Raw genomic sequence first — 18,606 nt, 5'->3', positions numbered from 1 at the left:
CAGGTGAGTCTCAAACTGAAAGTGTTTCAGAGACTTCTGGATTCTGTTCCTGCAGGACAAGACCGTCTGTACTGCTGAAGTAAGCTTTAATACTGACACCATTACAGTTATTTGAGGAATATGAACGGATTTCATATGAGTTCGTGTGATTATGATTATGATTATTAACATGATATGTTCAGTTATAGCCTAACATAAGTTATAACTTATACCTGTTGTAAATTATAACAAACGATCAAGAAACAGCCAGGAATTACTAAAACAAACAGTCTTATGGACATTAGGTTTGTAGAAATTAATGCTTTTTCTAAAAAGGTTTATTTCCAGTTTTAGGATGTTGTTTTGTGATAATGTGAAGTCGAAAGCATTTTTTGGAGAATCCAGTATTTCCAGTTAGGGAATGTTTTGAATCAGAGCCAGTGTTTGAAGATTTAGTTTCAGAAGGCGGAGCAAATATGAATATTCATGAGATTCCCGGAGGTCCGCCCTCTGTATTTTTCTGAGGTGAATCTATATAATAAAGGTTGTGAAATTATCACCTAATATAATATTAACTGTAATTTAGTGCTGTATTATTACACAGCAGCAGATCTTCTCATCTGAGCCTCAGCGGTCTGATGTCACTGTCAGAATATTTGAGATGACCAATCAAATCAGATCTAAACATTTAATATTTCACAACTGTAGAAATGTTAAACTACCGACAAAATAATCAGGGATGCAAACTAACTTTTGTCTAATTTCACCATTTTGAAATGCCTATATAATTTACCTGAGTAATTCAGTATTCATCATCAAAATAAAATTTCAAAACCAACATGGATAAAGTTACCAGCTCAATTGAAATAGTCTGTTCTACATATGATCTATATGTTCTGGGCAGAATGACTGTTTTTTCAATCCAAACACATTTTTACCATGCAGGATGCTGTTTTACATGGATATTGGATACCTTGATAAAGCAACAAACATCCTCATATTTTAACCATACTTGTGAACTAGAGTTTGTGAACTAGTGTTGAAAATGTTAATGTTTCTCACCAAAACCAAAAATTGAATGGCAGTTTATGGTTACTTTGAAGACATAAACGCATATTAACAACATTAATATTTAACATAGTTGTTGCATATTTTATTTTTTATTAACTCAACATTGATCATGAGTTGTTATTTTTCCTCATCATTTCTCCCTCTGAAGTATCCTGATATTAATCTCAGTCACTCATTGTCATGTCCAGGTCATGCTGAGCATCTGATGGTCTTCAGCGACACAGAGACACCAGAGCTGAGCTGTTTTCAGTGTCAGTTTATCTGCAGTAATGTCAGAGGAGCGAGGAAAGGACTCTCTCTCTAAGATGAGTCTCTCAGAGAAACAGAGGTAAGACTGCGTCTGTTTTCACACAATCATTTTAAACACTACTGGAGTTTCAGGTTTGTCCTGTAAAGAACAGCCTGATCAACAAGGAGTGTTTTCTCTCACCATTGACATGTCTAATGCTGTGCAAAACAATTTACAACTTCCTATGAATGTTTCTAGATTGCTACAGGTTAAAATGTCTTGAAACTGGTTTCGTATTTAATTTACAGGAACATTTATCACAGTTAAATATGTTTAATGTACCATATAGTCCTGTACAAACCTTGATTAAAGTGTATTTCATTACAGTTTAAAGGTGCTCGTTTAGTGGATAGTGAATGTAAATAATGAGGAAACTTTAATTAGAACAAGTCAAATATACATGTCAAACAGGGCTTTATAGACAATGTCACAGTTAATAACTAAATAACGTACAGAGCTTCTACAGGTGCTGGTCATATAATTAGAATATCGTGAAAAAGTTCATTTTTTTATTGTAAATTATTTTTTAAAAATGAAACTTTCATATATTTTAGATTCCCTACATGTAAAGTAAAACATTTCAAAAGTTTTTTTTTTTTTTTTTTTTTTTTTTTTTTTTAAATTTGATGATTAGAGCGTACAGCTCATGAAAGTCCAAAATCCAGTATCTCAAAATATTAGAATATTTCCTAAGATCAATCAAAAAGTGGATTTTCAAAACAGAAAAGTTCAAGTTCTTTAAAGTATGTTCATTTGTACACTCAATACTTGGTCGGCAGCACATATTACAGCAAATGACTTGCTCCTAGCACAAATTTCAGCATCAGTGAAGTGTGGCATGGAAGTGATCAGCCTGTGGCACTGCTGAGGCACTATTGAGCCTTCAGATCATCTTCATATTGTTGGATCGACTGTTTCTCATCTTTCTCTTGAAAATATCCCATAGATTCAGGGGTCAGGCATGTTGGCTGGCCAATAAAGCACAGTAATATCATGGTCAGCAAACCACTTGGAAGTGGTTTTTGCACTGTGGGCAGGTGCTAAAGTCCTGCTGGAAAAGGAAATCAGCATCTCCATAAAGCTTGTCAGCAGATGGAAGCATAAAGTGCTCCAAAATCTCCTGGAAGATGGCTGCATTGACTTTGCACTTGATAAAACACAATGGACCAACACCAGCAGATGTCACGGCCCCCCAAATCATTACTGACTTCAGAAATTTCACACTAGACTTCAAGCAGCTTGGATTCTGTGCCTCTCCAGTCTTCCTTCAGACTCTGGGACCATGATTTCAACATGAAATGCAAAATTTACTTTTATCTGAAAAGAGGACTTTCGACCACTGTTCACTGTCCAGTTCTTTTTCTCCTTAGCCCAGGTAAGATGCTTCTGACGTTGTTTCTGTTTCAGAAGTGGCTTTGTAGTCCTTTTCCTGAAGATGTCTGAGTGTGGTGACTCTTGATGCGCTGACTCCGGCTTAATTTGACTCATTGTGAAGCTCTCCCAAGTGTTTTAATCGGCTTTACTTGACAGTATTCTCAAGCTTGCGGTCATCCCTGTTGCTTGTGCACCTTTGCCTACCCAATTTCTTCCTTCCAGTCAACTTTGCATTTAATATGCTTTGATACATCACTCTGTAAACAGCCACCCCATTCAGTAATGACCTTCTGTCACTTACTCTCTTTGTGGAGGGTGTCAATGATTGTCTCCTGGACCATTGCCAAGTCAGCAGTCTTCCCCATTAGTGTGGTTTCAAAGAACAAGAGATACCCAGAATTTATACTGTAGGGATGGTCATTTAATGAAACTCAAATGTAAATATTCTAATATTTTGAGATACTGGATTTTGGACTTATTAGCTGTATGCTCTAATCAACAAATTAAAAAAAAAAAAAAAAAAAACTTTTGAAATGTTTTACTTTACATGTAGGGAATCTAGTATAAATGAAAGTTTCATTTTTTAAAATAATTTACAATTAAAAAATGAACTTTTACACGATATTCTAATTATATGACCAGCACCTGTACATGACTGTAGATGTTTTGGGACTGTGAACAAATCATTTTAACATCACACTTGATGGCCACTGGGAATTACTAAAACAAGAAAAATAATAAAATAAAAAACAAATAGCTGGAAATGATGAATAAACACCAGAAATCACCACACTTTTACAATCTAAATAATTAGATATTTGTAAAATACTGCACACTGTTAAATTATTCAGTATTACAGATACTAGATGAGATTTTTAGTTTTAGTATTTTATGTATGTTAGTCTGTATGATAATCATCTGGCTACTGCTGTCAACAGTGTTTATTTACTCAAGAGATTTAATTTGTTTTAATCTGGCCAGTTATTCAGGTCTTGGATCAGGAATTTCTTTGTGTTAAATTGGGCCTAATTAAACATGAATCCTGAAGTATCTCCTGTAGTGTTTTATCTTTCTGCTCTTTGTGTCATTAGTGAAAGATCAGGTTCACATGTGTCCAGCTCTGTGTCTCTGAAGAGTGACCGGTCAAAAGAGAAAGGACCAAACTTCAGTGAGAGAAAACCATCAACTAACAAAAGGTATTTCATGTGTTTTTTAGAGTTATGTTTATCATGAAACTTTATCATTCCAATTTGCAAAAAACAGTGCTATAAATACCTAAAGGGAGCCTCAGCAAAATGTTTAATGTACCATATAGTCCTGTACAAACCCTGATTAAAGTGTATTTCATTACAGTTTAAAGGTGCTTGTTTAGTGGATAGTGAATGTAAATAATGAGGAAACTTTAATTAGAACAAGTCAAATATACATGTCAAACAGGGCTTTATAGACAATGTCACAGTTAATAACTAAATAACGTACAGAGCTTCTACAGGTGCTGGTCATATAATTAGAATATCATGAAAAAGTTCATTTTTTTTATTGTAAATTATTTTTAAAAATGAAACTTTCATACATTCTAGATTCCCTACATGTAAAGTAAAACATTTCAAAAGTTTTTTTTTTAAATTTTGATGATTAGAGCGTACAGCTCATGAAAGTCCAAAATCCAATATCTCAAAATATTAGAATATTTCCTAAGATCAATCAAAAAATGGATTTGCAAAACAGAAAAGTTCAAGTTCTTTAAAGTATGTTCATTTGTACACTCAATACTTGGTCGGCAGCACATATTACAGCAAGTGACTTGCTCCTAGCACAAATTACAGCATCAGTGAAGTGTGACATGGAAGTGATCAGCCTGTGGCGCTGCTGAGGCACTATTGAGCCTTCAGATCATCTGTATATTGTTGGATCGACTGTTTCTCATCTTTCTCTTGAAAATATCCCATAGATTCAGGGGTCAGGCATGTTGGCTGGCCAATAAAGCACAGTAATATCATGGTCAGCAAACCACTTGGAAGTGGTTTTTGCACTGTGGGCAGGTGCTAAAGTCCTGCTGGAAAAGGAAATCAGCATCTCCATAAAGCTTGTCAGCAGATGGAAGCATAAAGTGCTCCAAAACCTCCTGGAAGATAGCTGCATTGACTTTGCACTTGATAAAACACAATGGACCAACACCAGCAGACGTCACGGCCCCCCAAATCATTACTGACTTCAGAAACTTCACACTAGACTTCAAGCAGCTTGGATTCTGTGCCTCTCCAGTCTTCCTTCAGACTCTGGGACCATGATTTCAACATGAAATGCAAAATTTACTTTTATCTGAAAAGAGGACTTTCGACCACTGTTCACTGTCCAGTTCTTTTTCTCCTTAGCCCAGGTAAGATGCTTCTGACGTTGTTTCTGTTTCAGAAGTGGCTTTGTAGTCCTTTTCCTGAAGATGTCTGAGTGTGGTGACTCTTGATGCGCTGACTCCGGCTTAATTTGACTCATTGTGAAGCTCTCCCAAGTGTTTTAATCGGCTTTACTTGACAGTATTCTCAAGCTTGCGGTCATCCCTGTTGCTTGTGCACCTTTGCCTACCCAATTTCTTCCTTCCAGTCAACTTTGCATTTAATATGCTTTGATACATCACTCTGTAAACAGCCACCCCATTCAGTAATGGCCTTCTGTGACTTACTCTCTTTGTGGAGGGTGTCAATGATTGTCTCCTGGACCATTGCCAAGTCAGCAGTCTTCCCATTAGTGTGGTTTCAAAGAACAAGAGATACCCAGAATTTATACTGTAGGGATGGTCATTTAATGAAACTCAAATGTAAATATTCTAATATTTTGAGATACTGGATTTTGGACTTATTAGCTGTATGCTCTAATCAACAAATTAAAAAAAAAAAAAAAAAAAAAAACTTTTGAAATGTTTTACTTTACATGTAGGGAATCTAGTATAAATGAAAGTTTCATTTTTTAAAATAATTTACAATTAAAAAATGAACTTTTACACGATATTCTAATTATATGACCAGCGCCTGTACATGACTGTAGATGTTTTGGGACTGTGAACAAATCATTTTAACATCACACTTGATGGCCACTGGGAATTACTAAAACAAGAAAAATAATAAAATAAAAAACAAATAGCTGGAAATGATGAATAAACACCAGAAATCACCACACTTTTACAATCTAAATAATTAGATATTTGTAAAATACTGCACACTGTTAAATTATTCAGTATTACAGATACTAGATGAGATTTTTAGTTTTAGTATTTTATGTATGTTAGTCTGTATGATAATCATCTGGCTACTGCTGTCAACAGTGTTTATTTACTCAAGAGATTTAATTTGTTTTAATCTGGCCAGTTATTCAGGTCTTGGATCAGGAATTTCTTTGTGTTAAATTGGGCCTAATTAAACATGAATCCTGAAGTATCTCCTGTAGTGTTTTATCTTTCTGCTCTTTGTGTCATTAGTGAAAGATCAGGTTCACATGTGTCCAGCTCTGTGTCTCTGAAGAGTGACCGGTCAAAAGAGAAAGGACCAAACTTCAGTGAGAGAAAACCATCAACTAACAAAAGGTATTTCATGTGTTTTTTAGAGTTATGTTTATCATGAAACTTTATCATTCCAATTTGCAAAAAACAGTGCTATAAATACCTAAAGGGAGCCTCAGCAAAATGTTTAATGTACCATATAGTCCTGTACAAACCCTGATTAAAGTGTATTTCATTACAGTTTAAAGGTGCTTGTTTAGTGGATAGTGAATGTAAATAATGAGGAAACTTTAATTAGAACAAGTCAAATATACATGTCAAACAGGGCTTTATAGACAATGTCACAGTTAATAACTAAATAACGTACAGAGCTTCTACAGGTGCTGGTCATATAATTAGAATATCATGAAAAAGTTCATTTTTTTTATTGTAAATTATTTTTAAAAATGAAACTTTCATACATTCTAGATTCCCTACATGTAAAGTAAAACATTTCAAAAGTTTTTTTTTTTAAATTTTGATGATTAGAGCGTACAGCTCATGAAAGTCCAAAATCCAGTATCTCAAAATATTAGAATATTTCCTAAGATCAATCAAAAAATGGATTTGCAAAACAGAAAAGTTCAAGTTCTTTAAAGTATGTTCATTTGTACACTCAATACTTGGTCGGCAGCACATATTACAGCAAGTGACTTGCTCCTAGCACAAATTACAGCATCAGTGAAGTGTGACATGGAAGTGATCAGCCTGTGGCGCTGCTGAGGCACTATTGAGCCTTCAGATCATCTGTATATTGTTGGATCGACTGTTTCTCATCTTTCTCTTGAAAATATCCCATAGATTCAGGGGTCAGGCATGTTGGCTGGCCAATAAAGCACAGTAATATCATGGTCAGCAAACCACTTGGAAGTGGTTTTTGCACTGTGGGCAGGTGCTAAAGTCCTGCTGGAAAAGGAAATCAGCATCTCCATAAAGCTTGTCAGCAGATGGAAGCATAAAGTGCTCCAAAACCTCCTGGAAGATAGCTGCATTGACTTTGCACTTGATAAAACACAATGGACCAACACCAGCAGACGTCACGGCCCCCAAATCATTACTGACTTCAGAAACTTCACACTAGACTTCAAGCAGCTTGGATTCTGTGCCTCTCCAGTCTTCCTTCAGACTCTGGGACCATGATTTCAACATGAAATGCAAAATTTACTTTTATCTGAAAAGAGGACTTTTGACCACTGTTCACTGTCCAGTTCTTTTTCTCCTTAGCCCAGGTAAGATGCTTCTGACGTTGTTTCTGTTTCAGAAGTGGCTTGGTAGTCCTTTTCCTGAAGATGTCTGAGTGTGGTGACTCTTGATGCGCTGACTCCGGCTTAATTTGACTCATTGTGAAGCTCTCCCAAGTGTTTGAATCGGCTTTACTTGACAGTATTCTCAAGCTTGCGGTCATCCCTGTTGCTTGTGCACCTTTGCCTACCCAATTTCTTCCTTCCAGTCAACTTTGCATTTAATATGCTTTAATACATCACTCTGTAAACAGCCACCCCATTCAGTAATGACCTTCTGTCACTTACTCTCTTTGTGGAGGGTGTCAATGATTGTCTCCTGGACCATTGCCAAGTCAGCAGTCTTCCCCATTAGTGTGGTTTCAAAGAACAAGAGATACCCGGAATTTATACTGTAGGGATGGTCATTTAATGAAACTCAAATGTAAATATTCTAATATTTTGAGATACTGGATTTTGGACTTATTAGCTTATTAGTATGCTCTAATCAACAAATTAAAAAAAAAAAAAAAAAAAAAACTTTTGAAATGTTTTACTTTACATGTAGGGAATCTAGTATAAATGAAAGTTTCATTTTTTAAAATAATTTACAATAAAAAAATGAACTTTTTCACGATATTCTAATTATATGACCAGCACCTGTACATGACTGTAGATGTTTTGGGACTGTGAACAAATCATTTTAACATCACACTTGATGGCCACTGGGAATTACTAAAACAAGAAAAATAATAAAATAAAAACAATAAAAAACAAATAGCTGGAAATGATGAAGAATAAACACCAGAAATCACCACACTTTTACAATCTAAATAATTAGATATTTGTAAAATACTGCACACTGTTAAATTATTCAGTATTACAGATACTAGATGAGATTTTTAGTTTTAGTATTTTATGTATGTTAGTCTCTATGATAATCATCTGGCTACTGCTGTCAACAGTGTTTATTTACTCAAGAGATTTAATTTGTTTTAATCTGGCCAGTTATTCAGGTCTTGGATCAGGAATTTCTTTGTGTTAAACTGGGCTTAATTAAACATGAAACCTGAAGTATCTCCTGTAGTAAAGTGTTTTATCTTTCTGCTCTTTGTGTTATTAGTGAAAGATCAGGTTCACATGTGTCCAGCTCTGTGTCTCTGAAGAGTGACCGGTCAAAAGAGAAAGGACCATATTTCAGTGAGAGAAAACCATCAACTAACAAAAGGTATTTCATGTGTTTTTTAGAGTTATGTTTATCATGAAACTTTATCATTCCAATTTGCAAAAAACAGTGCTATAAATACCTAAAGGGAGCCTCAGCAAAATCATTGAAATGATTTGAGTTATAATTATATATTTTGTAATTCACCTTTAATTTTAGTGTGCTGACATATCGGCTGCACAACATATTAAAATAAAATACTTGTCAATGCAGACGTCAATATACTTATACACTTAACAGCATGAACTTACATAGCTAATGTTTTCTTTCTTTAAAAAAAGTTTGCAAATATTTCTCTAATACTTTGACTGAAAATGCAATATTTTATTTTATTTACTAACAGGCTTCAATATGAGACATTAGACTCAGATGTTCAGACTCACAGGAAACACAAGAGTTTCAATGACAAACTCCGAAAGATCTTCCAGGTAGGAAAACTCATTTTCATAAATGTTTTTAACAAACAAATAGGATACTAAACATGTCTTGCAAAAATACTATAATTGTAATGAACTGCTCTGTGGCATGAAGGTTGAGGATCCAAATGTAGTGTTTATTAGTGGGTAATCCGCAATCATAGTCAAACAGCCAGGCAAGGGTCAAATCACAGGCAGTCCAAACAAAAACAATCCAAGAAAAGCCAGGGGCCCGTTTCAATAAGGAGGTTCAACCAACTCTGAGTTGAAACTTGAACTCTGAGTTTACTTACTCTGAGATGGGAAACTCTGAGTTTTCAGTTTCAGAACAGCTGATTTGAGTTAGTTCAGTCGACTCTGAGTAGGTTGATCAGAGTTAAGCGCGTGCACCATGACTATGAAAAGCCATCATCAATGGAGCAATGGTGCTTACGATTCACCATGGCAACAGCACATGACAAAAGAACAACCGCATACTTCTGAGTCAATGCAAGTTTAATTCTTATCACTGTTATAATATCAAAGGTGAAAACTGGTAGAATGGTAAGTTATTGAACTAATATTTATTTTCATGGTATCCCACATGCAAAAAAAAAAAGAAGAAAAAAATAATGCAGGATGCAATAATAAGAGTGTAAATGATTTTATCGTTATTAAACACTCGTTAGGCAATTTACTTCCACTTTTAGAAAATTTTCTTAATTTTTATTGAAAATAAATGCCTTTCTGATGTGATATATGATGGGAAAAGGGAAAATAGCGAGGGAAAGGGAAAATTCGGCAAAAGGCGGATTCGAACCAAGTCAATCACATCACAAGTTAATTCTTCGCACCCAACACACTACACTACACCACTGCAGCCATTTGAACATGGGTCAATTTTAACCTGGTTTGACATTGGTGGGCGGAGCTACTGTAAATTTGCATTTAGTAATACCCAGGAGAAAAAAAAAGTATACTTGAGTGCATTACAAAAAAAAAAAAAACTTAAATACAAGCAAGACATTTGTAGTACATTATTTTGGTGCTAAATAAAAGTGTCAAAGTTATACACTATAAATACACTAATTCAATGTATATCTGTACTTCAGTATATACAAAAGTATACTAAATACCACTACTACTTAAATAGATTTTTAGCTTTTAGTATATTAAGTACAAAATAAGTGCACGAAAATAGAGCACTTTAAGTACATTATGGAAGTGTACTAAAATAAAGTGTATTTTACTGCACTTATTTTTCACCTGGGTAGACACTCCGATACTTTCCGTTTGCATTAAGATTATTTTTATGACCACACTGGCAGATATTGATAATTTTACTTAAGTAAAATGCACTTAATTTAGATCCCCCAGAAAACAAGACTAAATATCTTATATCATTTTCTTATATAGAAAATCCATCTTGATTTAAGAATTTTTAGATATTTGTACTTGAAATAGGATGAAAAATACTCATTTTTGCAGTGTGAATGAATGAGTTAACTATTTAAACATCACTTGCACTTTAAAAAGGGGGAGGAGACCGAAGGAAACTCCGGGTTTACCGAAGAAAACCTGCTCCCGACCAGGTTAGGTTCACAGAGTAAGTTACCATGGTAACTGACTCTGAGTATAAGTTACCTCACTTTCAGAAACGGGCTTGACTTACTCTGCTTTCTCGGGTTTGACATACCTCCCTTTCTGAAACAGAAAACCCAGAGTTTCCCTCATTTCAGAGTTAACATACTCAGAGTTTTCACTTAACCTCCTTTCTGAAATGGGCCCCAGAACATGGGGAAAACCAAGATAAAGTGGCTCAAAAGTGCAGTACATACAGACATGCAAGGTCTATCCATGAGTGACTGAATGAATCAGGTTTATATAGACATAGAAACACAAGGATAATGAGGTGATCAGACACAGGTGTAAGCAATCATGGTTGATCAGTGCAGGCAATAATCTGGGATGGATTGCCCTCTGGTGGCTATCTATGGCACTCCAGCTGATAATTATGACAATAATAAAATAAAATGTTAATTTAAAAAAAAGTTGTTTTTGTACTTTTTGTGTGTTAAATGGCAACTAATTGAAATTTATGGTTTTTAACTGGTTTCTTTTACAAATATTTTTAATATCTAAATAGATTGAAACACATATGGATGTGGATTTGGTTAAGTTGTGTTGTTCTGTACCTTTTTTTTCTTACTTTGTAGGACCTTGAGAGCAAAATAATCATGTTTCTGATGAAAGAACTGAAAAAGTTTAAGAAAATATTACAAAAAGAGAACACACAACACTTTGTGAAGGACTTTAATGAGAATAGATGCAGTACCAAAGCAGCAGCTCTTGATCTCACACTACATTACCTGAGAGAGATGAAGCAAGATGAAGCTGCTGATGCTCTAGAAGGTCAGAGACTCATGACCATCTGTCTGATTGACACTTATAAATGTAGGAGAGAAAACTCAGACTAAAACTATCTATTTTTTGTTCCTGTGTTTAGATGAGCTGCTCTTCGTTCATCAGCTAAAATGTGACCTAAAGAAGAAGTATCAATGTGTGTCTGAAGGAATTGCGAAGCAAGGTGACTCCACACTTCTGAATAACATCTACACAGATCTCTATATCACTCAGGGTGGCAATGAACAGGTCAATACTGAACATGAGGTCAGACAGATTGAAGTTGCTTCCAGGCGTCATGAATCCCAAGAGATACAGGTTAAATGCACACAATTGTTTGAAGCTCCTGAACAAGGCAAGGAGATCCGAACTGTGCTGACAAAAGGAGTCGCTGGCATCGGAAAATCAGTCTCTGTGCAAAAGTTTGTTCTGGACTGGGCTGAAGGAAAAGAAAATCAAGATATCAGATTCATATTTCCTCTTCCATTCAGAGAGATGAACTTAAAAGAGAAAGAAACACTAAGTTTGATGGACCTTATAACTCAGTTTTTCCCAGAGACAAAAGGACTGAACCTTACAAGAAGGAATCAATTCAAAGTCCTGTTCATCCTTGATGGATTGGATGAGTGTCGCCTTCCTCTGAAGTTTGATTGTAATGAGACGTGGCGTGATGTATCGTCACCAGCCTCTCTGGATGTTCTCCTAACGAACCTCATGAAGGGAAATCTGCTTCCTTCTGCTCTCATCTGGATCACCACCAGACCAGCAGCTGCCAGTAAGATTCCTCCTGACTGTATCGACCGGCTGACAGAGATACGAGGATTCAGTGACGCACAAAAGAAGGAGTACTTCAAAAAAAGATTCACGGATCAGAATCAGGCCAACACAATCATTGGTCATGTTAAACAATCAAAAAGTCTCTTTATCATGTGCCACATCCCAGTCTTCTGCTGGATTTCAGCCACTGTTCTCCAGAACATTCTGGAGGAAAAAAGAAATAATGATGTGAAAATCAATCAGGCTGATGAGATCTCTAAAACACAGCAGGAATCAAACACTGAAGACACTCCCAAGACTCTGACACAAATGTACACACACTTTCTCCGCTTTCAGATCCAGCAGAGCCGCCGAAAGTATGATGGAGAATACACACCAGATGTTTCCTGGGATAAAGACGCCATCCTTTCACTGGGGAAACTGGCCTTTCATCAGCTGGAAAGAAACAATGTGATCTTCTATGACACAGACCTGGAAGCCTGTGGTATTGACGTCTATAAGGCATCAGTGTACACAGGCATGTGTACCCAGATCTTTAAGGAGGAAACGGGGATCACTCTTGGTACCATGTACTGCTTTGTTCACTTGAGCATTCAAGAGTTTATTGCAGCCCTTTATGCACATCTGTTTCTAGACATCAACAAGACAAGAGTGTTTGATCATGAGTCTACAGAACAGAAAAACAAAAATGAAACCATGATTGATTTTCTCAAGACTGCAGTGGACAAGGCGCTCGAGAGTGACAATGGACACCTGGACCTTTTCCTTCGCTTCCTCCTCGGTCTGTCGCTCCAGTCCAATCGACGACTCTTACGGGGTCTGTTATCACAGCAAGATGACAATGACCAGAGCAACAAGGAAATAGTTCAGTACATCAAGCAGAAATTAGAAGATAATCTGCCTGCAGAGAGATCCATCAATCTGTTCTACTGTCTGAATGAACTGAACGACCAAACTCTGGTGAAGGAGATCCAGACCCACCTTAGCAAAGGAAGTCTCTCATCTGGTGACCTTTCACCTGCCCAGTGGTCTGCTTTGGCCTTTGTGTTGTTGACATCAGAGGAAGAGCTGGAGGAGTTTGATCTTCAGAAATTCCAGAAATCAGATGAGTGTCTCATTAGATTATTGGCAGTCATCAAAACCTCCAGAAGAGCTCTGTAAGTCCATTAATGTTTAGTCACGTTTTTGTCTCATCTAGGGTATAACAGACTACTTAAAATACATATTATCAGTTGTTACACTATATCTCCCAATAAAATGTTATTTTTAAAGCTTAATTTCATAATAGTTTTAGTTCTGTAGTTTTAATTTTAGGGGGCAAAACAATCTATTGCAATACATAGATCAGTGGTTCCCAACCTTTTCCAACTCGCGGTCCACACATCCAAACACGTGTTATTGTGCTGGTACATTAAGGACTGCCATGGACCGCTGACTCCTAAAGTTTTCGGATATTCTTCATATTATGTGTGGTGGTCAGTTTACAGCAGTGACAAATTGTCTTTTCCAATAAGTTTAAATATATTTTTTTACCTTTTTAAAGTCATATTTTCACTTATTATTAACTTTTTGTTTATTGTTGAATAAAATCAATATCACATTTGTAAACATGCTGATATTTGGAGAATAAAAACAGCACTTTTCATGTTGGTTAACTGTATTAAATGATATAAAATAAAAGACATACATTATCTTGAATTTTGGGGGCATTCTAAATGAATTTTTATAGACTAGATCACGCAGTAAAATTATGCTGTATAAATTCGTATGCACACTCATCTAACCGAGACTACATTATGTAGTGAATACGCACACTCTATGGGTGTGTTTTTGTTTAGTTTTTTTGTAAAGTGAGGGACATACTCGATAATTTCAGATTGTTAAAACAACAATTAGATATCATCGTACGTAGACGATGCAGCACTGGCCCAATCGGGCAAGTGACCTTTCCGTCAACTGTCCCAAGGGTCGTCTCCACGCTGGCCCCAGGCCATCCAGCAGATTTTATATATATATATATATATATATATCTCAAAGCAAAAAAATGTAAAAAGAAGTGTTGTGCGGGGTATGAGTTCCGTCTCGTACTCTTTGAGTGCAAGGGATAGTTCAACTCGTAAAATTAAGGATGGTCCAAGGTGTAGGGTCTGCACAGTTTCGAAAATGAGCAGATCCCGCCATAAACTGCATTTCAAGGAAACTTTCAATTCAGGAAACTTTGGTTTGTAAATCTCACATTGGCTCCGGCCTGGCGGACACTAATGGATCACGAGACTCTTTTTATGACTATTTCGATAGATTCCTGAACATCTCCTTCGCGACTTCAAAGGGGATGCGGACACCACGGATCAGGTTACTATGAGCTAGGGCCGCATTCCAAACAGCAATAAAAGAGAAAATACACGCACCCACAGACACACACACAAAGACCTGCATAAAGACCGTATGCACAAATATGATTGTACCTGCAAATATGAATGTATCTGCCATTGTAGTGCTTGTTGCATGTATGTGTTACTAGTGTAGAAGCGTAGAAATGACTGTAGTAGGTTAGTTTTCATGTTAAACGATAGTATTAGAGTATAAAGTGTATCTTCTTTAGATGATGTGGGACACCTGTTGAGTTTGAACTCTCCGTAAAGCTCTGGGTCCGAGCTATTCACTAATGTATGTTGCATTGCTGTCAAATGCATCGTTCAATTTTTAATAGTACTATGAAGAAAGTACACCCGATTTGATATACCATAAATTATGCAAATCAAGCCGCGAGACAGGACAAAGGAAAGTGGAAAACCGCCAAAATTGCAACACTATCATTGGCGGACGTTATCAAGGAGGCGTTCTGGTCTGTTGTCTTTAAAACACCATGACACGCGTCTCTTCGTTGCACAAGTCCTGTCGCCAAGTTTTCGACCCGCTCCATCCCCCGGAGATGGACTCTCTTCTTTATTTTCACGTTATATTGCTCTTCAGTAAACCTCGTTTGAAAAACCCGCCGGAAGGAAACCCTCTCGGAAAGGACCCAGCAATCCAAGCCGCACACTGAAATGCTACTGCATACTGACGTGAACCTATATGCAAGTATTAATTTCATTGAAATTCGTTAAACTGATTTCTGTGCTGGCTCTCAAAGGGTTAACTGTTGTAATTTGCCATTCTTTGATGATCTCTCTCTTTCCTGCCTTTACTTTCGCTTTGTATATATCTGTTATCTACTTGTGTATAGGTTATTTAGCCGTATAATCGTTGTAGTATTCTATGAGGAGCTACGGTTTGCTGGACAAACTGATAGTTTCTCTAAATAATTATTAAAACAGAACTAATCATATATGTACTTGATTATAATTAGTTGTAATTAATTCACAATATATGTTTAATTCCCCCTTGGGTCGGTATATGCATCATAATTAATCATAAAGGTTTATGATTTATTATATTCATATATCTAACCCATAAATTGATTAATAACTGTACAGAATCGCTACAAAGGCCTTTAAAAAGCTTTTATTTCATCATGGCTAAATATTAAAACAGATGACAAGTGCACAGTCTGCACACCTACACATTGCCGCTTATTTTGCCTTTGTCAGGGTGTGAGTAACAAACACATTCAGAGTCCATTTTGAGCAGCAATTAATTAGTCTAATGACAATCACCTGGTTGTGCTACACAGGTATTAAATGAAGTAAATAACTCAGAATCCACAACTCAATATATAGAATCGATAATGTACACAGTGTAACTTAAATTTCTGAAGAGCAAAACACTTTTCAACAATGTCATAAATATCACAAATCAATAATATACAAGATGGAATTTATATATACAGTATATATTTATATTAAATAATGGAAAATATATTTTATATTTGTATATAAAAAAAATTCCATCTAATTCTGTGATTGTAATTTATTTGTCTTGTAGGTTGAATAATTGTAACTTAACAGACAAAAGCTGTTCAGCTCTGGCTACAGTTCTGGGATCAGATACTAATCTGAAAGAGCTGAACATGAATTATAATAAACTGCAGGATTCAGGAGTGAAGCAGCTCTGCGCTGGACTGAAGAATATAAAGTGTAAATTGGAGATATTGAGGTAAGTTGTGTTACAACAGAAGATTTTTTTTTAGATTTTTTTACTTTTAAATATATTTCAATCATGACAACTCTCGGACTAGGTTTTAGCATGTTATTCAATATGGCAATGTGAAATTTGTTTCAATGCCCAGCCTAGGCATGTGACGGTATCAAATTTTCATGTTGCAATAATGGCTGAAGCTTTTATCACGGTATACGGTATTATTACGATATTGAAATAAGTTGCAAAAAAAGTGTTGTCATAGTATACCGGGTTTAAATGTAAAATGTTTCAAACAGATTAAAGTGCAAAAGAATTATAAAGAACAACAGGTAACACTTTATAATAAGTTCTCATTATTTAATGTTAGTTAATGCATTAAAGGTGCCCTAGAATTTAAAATTGAATTTACCTTGGCATAGTTGAATAATAAGAGTTCTGTACATGGAAATGACATACAGTGAGCCTCAAACACCATTGTTTCCTCCTTCTTATGTAAATCTCGTGCGTGAAAAACACCACTGAAAAACAGGCGAATCTCAACATAAGACTTTGACACAACAGTCACATTCATTAATATGTACGCCTCCCATATTATAGAATCCCAAGTGTGCCAAAATTAAAAATAAATAAATCTAAAAAAGTAAAAATACATAAATATACATAGAAAAGAAAAAAAAAGACATTTATATCCTTATTTCTCTTTATATAAATTTTTTTCCACATTTATTTTTTTATTTATTTACACATTTATTCATTTATTTATTTCTATATTTGTTCATTTCCAAATGTGTTCATTCCTATATTTCTTTATTTTTACATTTCTTTATTTTTACATTTCTTTTGTCTGTAGGGTAATGAGGAGGGCGTGGTTTACATCAGACATAGCAATCGAGCTCAGCTTAGGTGAGAGCGAAGCATTGAGGCCACAGTGACACCTTGTGGTGTCCGAAATAGTGTAGCCTACTGACGATGATACCGGGATGAATGATTTGGATGGGTAGTATGGCCAAAATCTTATATCACGGGTCATATAATATCAGCCTAACTGTACTGTGTGACATGGATAGGCTACTCTTTATTCCGGACATGACCGTGGAACATCGTCTGATCTGGATTTGTGAAATGTCCTGTGCTGGCAAACATGAACAGCAACATTATTTAATTTTTTATTGCATTGGGTTCCTCCAGAATGTATTATTTTTACCCAAAGAAGGAGGACAAGGATTAATACATCTTAAAAGTAGAACAGCAGTTTTTCATTTACAGTTTTTGCAAAGAATTCTTAATGGTTCAGTAACTTCCAGCTGGAAAGTAGTTGCGTGTAAAATATTACAAAATCACAGAAATTTGAAAATGGACAGAAATCTTTTCTTTATCGACTTGTAAAAGCTGAATATCAATGGAATGCCTTTTTTATCAGGATGTTTTTAGTGCGGAATATGTTCAAATTACAAAGAGAAGGACATTTTAAGGGTACGTTCACACTTGTAGTTCGGTTTGTTTCGTTCATTTGGTCCGGACCAAAAAAGAAAAAAAAAAACATTTAGTCTTGGTCCGATTAGCATTCAGATTGTCAATTTTATCACCAAACCAAAAGATACCGAACCTAAAGGCACAGGGATACATTCACAACGTAATTGGTCGGATTTTATGACGTATTGCCTATTTTGAGAACTTACTGAACATCACAACAATGCTGTGTGCTGAGGTAAATGCGCTCGTGTGTGTGTGTGTGTAGCCTGAATATGATGGTTCCAGCCGGAACTTTCCAGCTGGAAGTTACTGAACCATTAAGAATTCTTTGCAAAAACTGTAAATGAAAAGCTGCTGTTCTACTTTTAAGATGTATTAATCCTTGTCCTCCTTCTTTGGGTAAAAATAATACATTCTGGAGGAACCCAATGTAATAAATTAAATAAAAAAATTAAATAATGGCCAGCTGGGAACTCGTGAAGAGCTTATAAAATGTGTAAAGGAGTCAAAACAGTGGCGTGAATCCATCCGTCACACAAACGATCTGTTGCATGGAGATGAGCGTCTGATGCCTGTCATGGGCAAACTCACGACTGTGACAAGAAAAACCGATATGCGTGAGGATTCTGTCCTTTTTAGAGTCTCATCTTCCTGTCTTCCAAATGTTGTGTAATTGCACTTCTCCGTGTGAGAATGCTGTCCTGTCGAAGTCTTTTCCCCGCTCTGCTTCATTATAACATTCATATATGGTCTCGACACACTGACACAGCCTACTAGACAACAACATC

General features: G+C 35.8%; 1 protein-coding gene across 1 annotated transcript in view; it reads left to right on the top strand.

The window, feature by feature from the left end:
• The first annotated feature begins 1,355 nt into the window (after nucleotides 1–1,355).
• Nucleotides 1,356–18,606, top strand: part of LOC125259489 (NLR family CARD domain-containing protein 3-like) — a 39,452-nt gene continuing 22,201 nt past the window's right edge. The window contains exons 1-8 of the mRNA XM_048177139.1: nucleotides 1,356–1,378; nucleotides 3,805–3,909; nucleotides 6,186–6,290; nucleotides 8,589–8,693; nucleotides 9,034–9,118; nucleotides 11,302–11,497; nucleotides 11,592–13,422; nucleotides 16,190–16,360. Coding sequence (XP_048033096.1) covers nucleotides 1,356–1,378; nucleotides 3,805–3,909; nucleotides 6,186–6,290; nucleotides 8,589–8,693; nucleotides 9,034–9,118; nucleotides 11,302–11,497; nucleotides 11,592–13,422; nucleotides 16,190–16,360 — 2,621 coding nt within the window. The remainder of the gene's footprint in view (nucleotides 1,379–3,804; nucleotides 3,910–6,185; nucleotides 6,291–8,588; nucleotides 8,694–9,033; nucleotides 9,119–11,301; nucleotides 11,498–11,591; nucleotides 13,423–16,189; nucleotides 16,361–18,606) is intronic.

Source organism: Megalobrama amblycephala, linkage group LG23, assembly GCF_018812025.1.
Source record: "Megalobrama amblycephala isolate DHTTF-2021 linkage group LG23, ASM1881202v1, whole genome shotgun sequence".
In the NCBI taxonomy this organism is placed as follows: Eukaryota; Metazoa; Chordata; class Actinopteri; order Cypriniformes; family Xenocyprididae; genus Megalobrama; species Megalobrama amblycephala.
The sequence above is the reverse complement of the archived record's forward strand: the minus strand, read 5'-3'. Positions and strand labels throughout refer to the sequence as shown.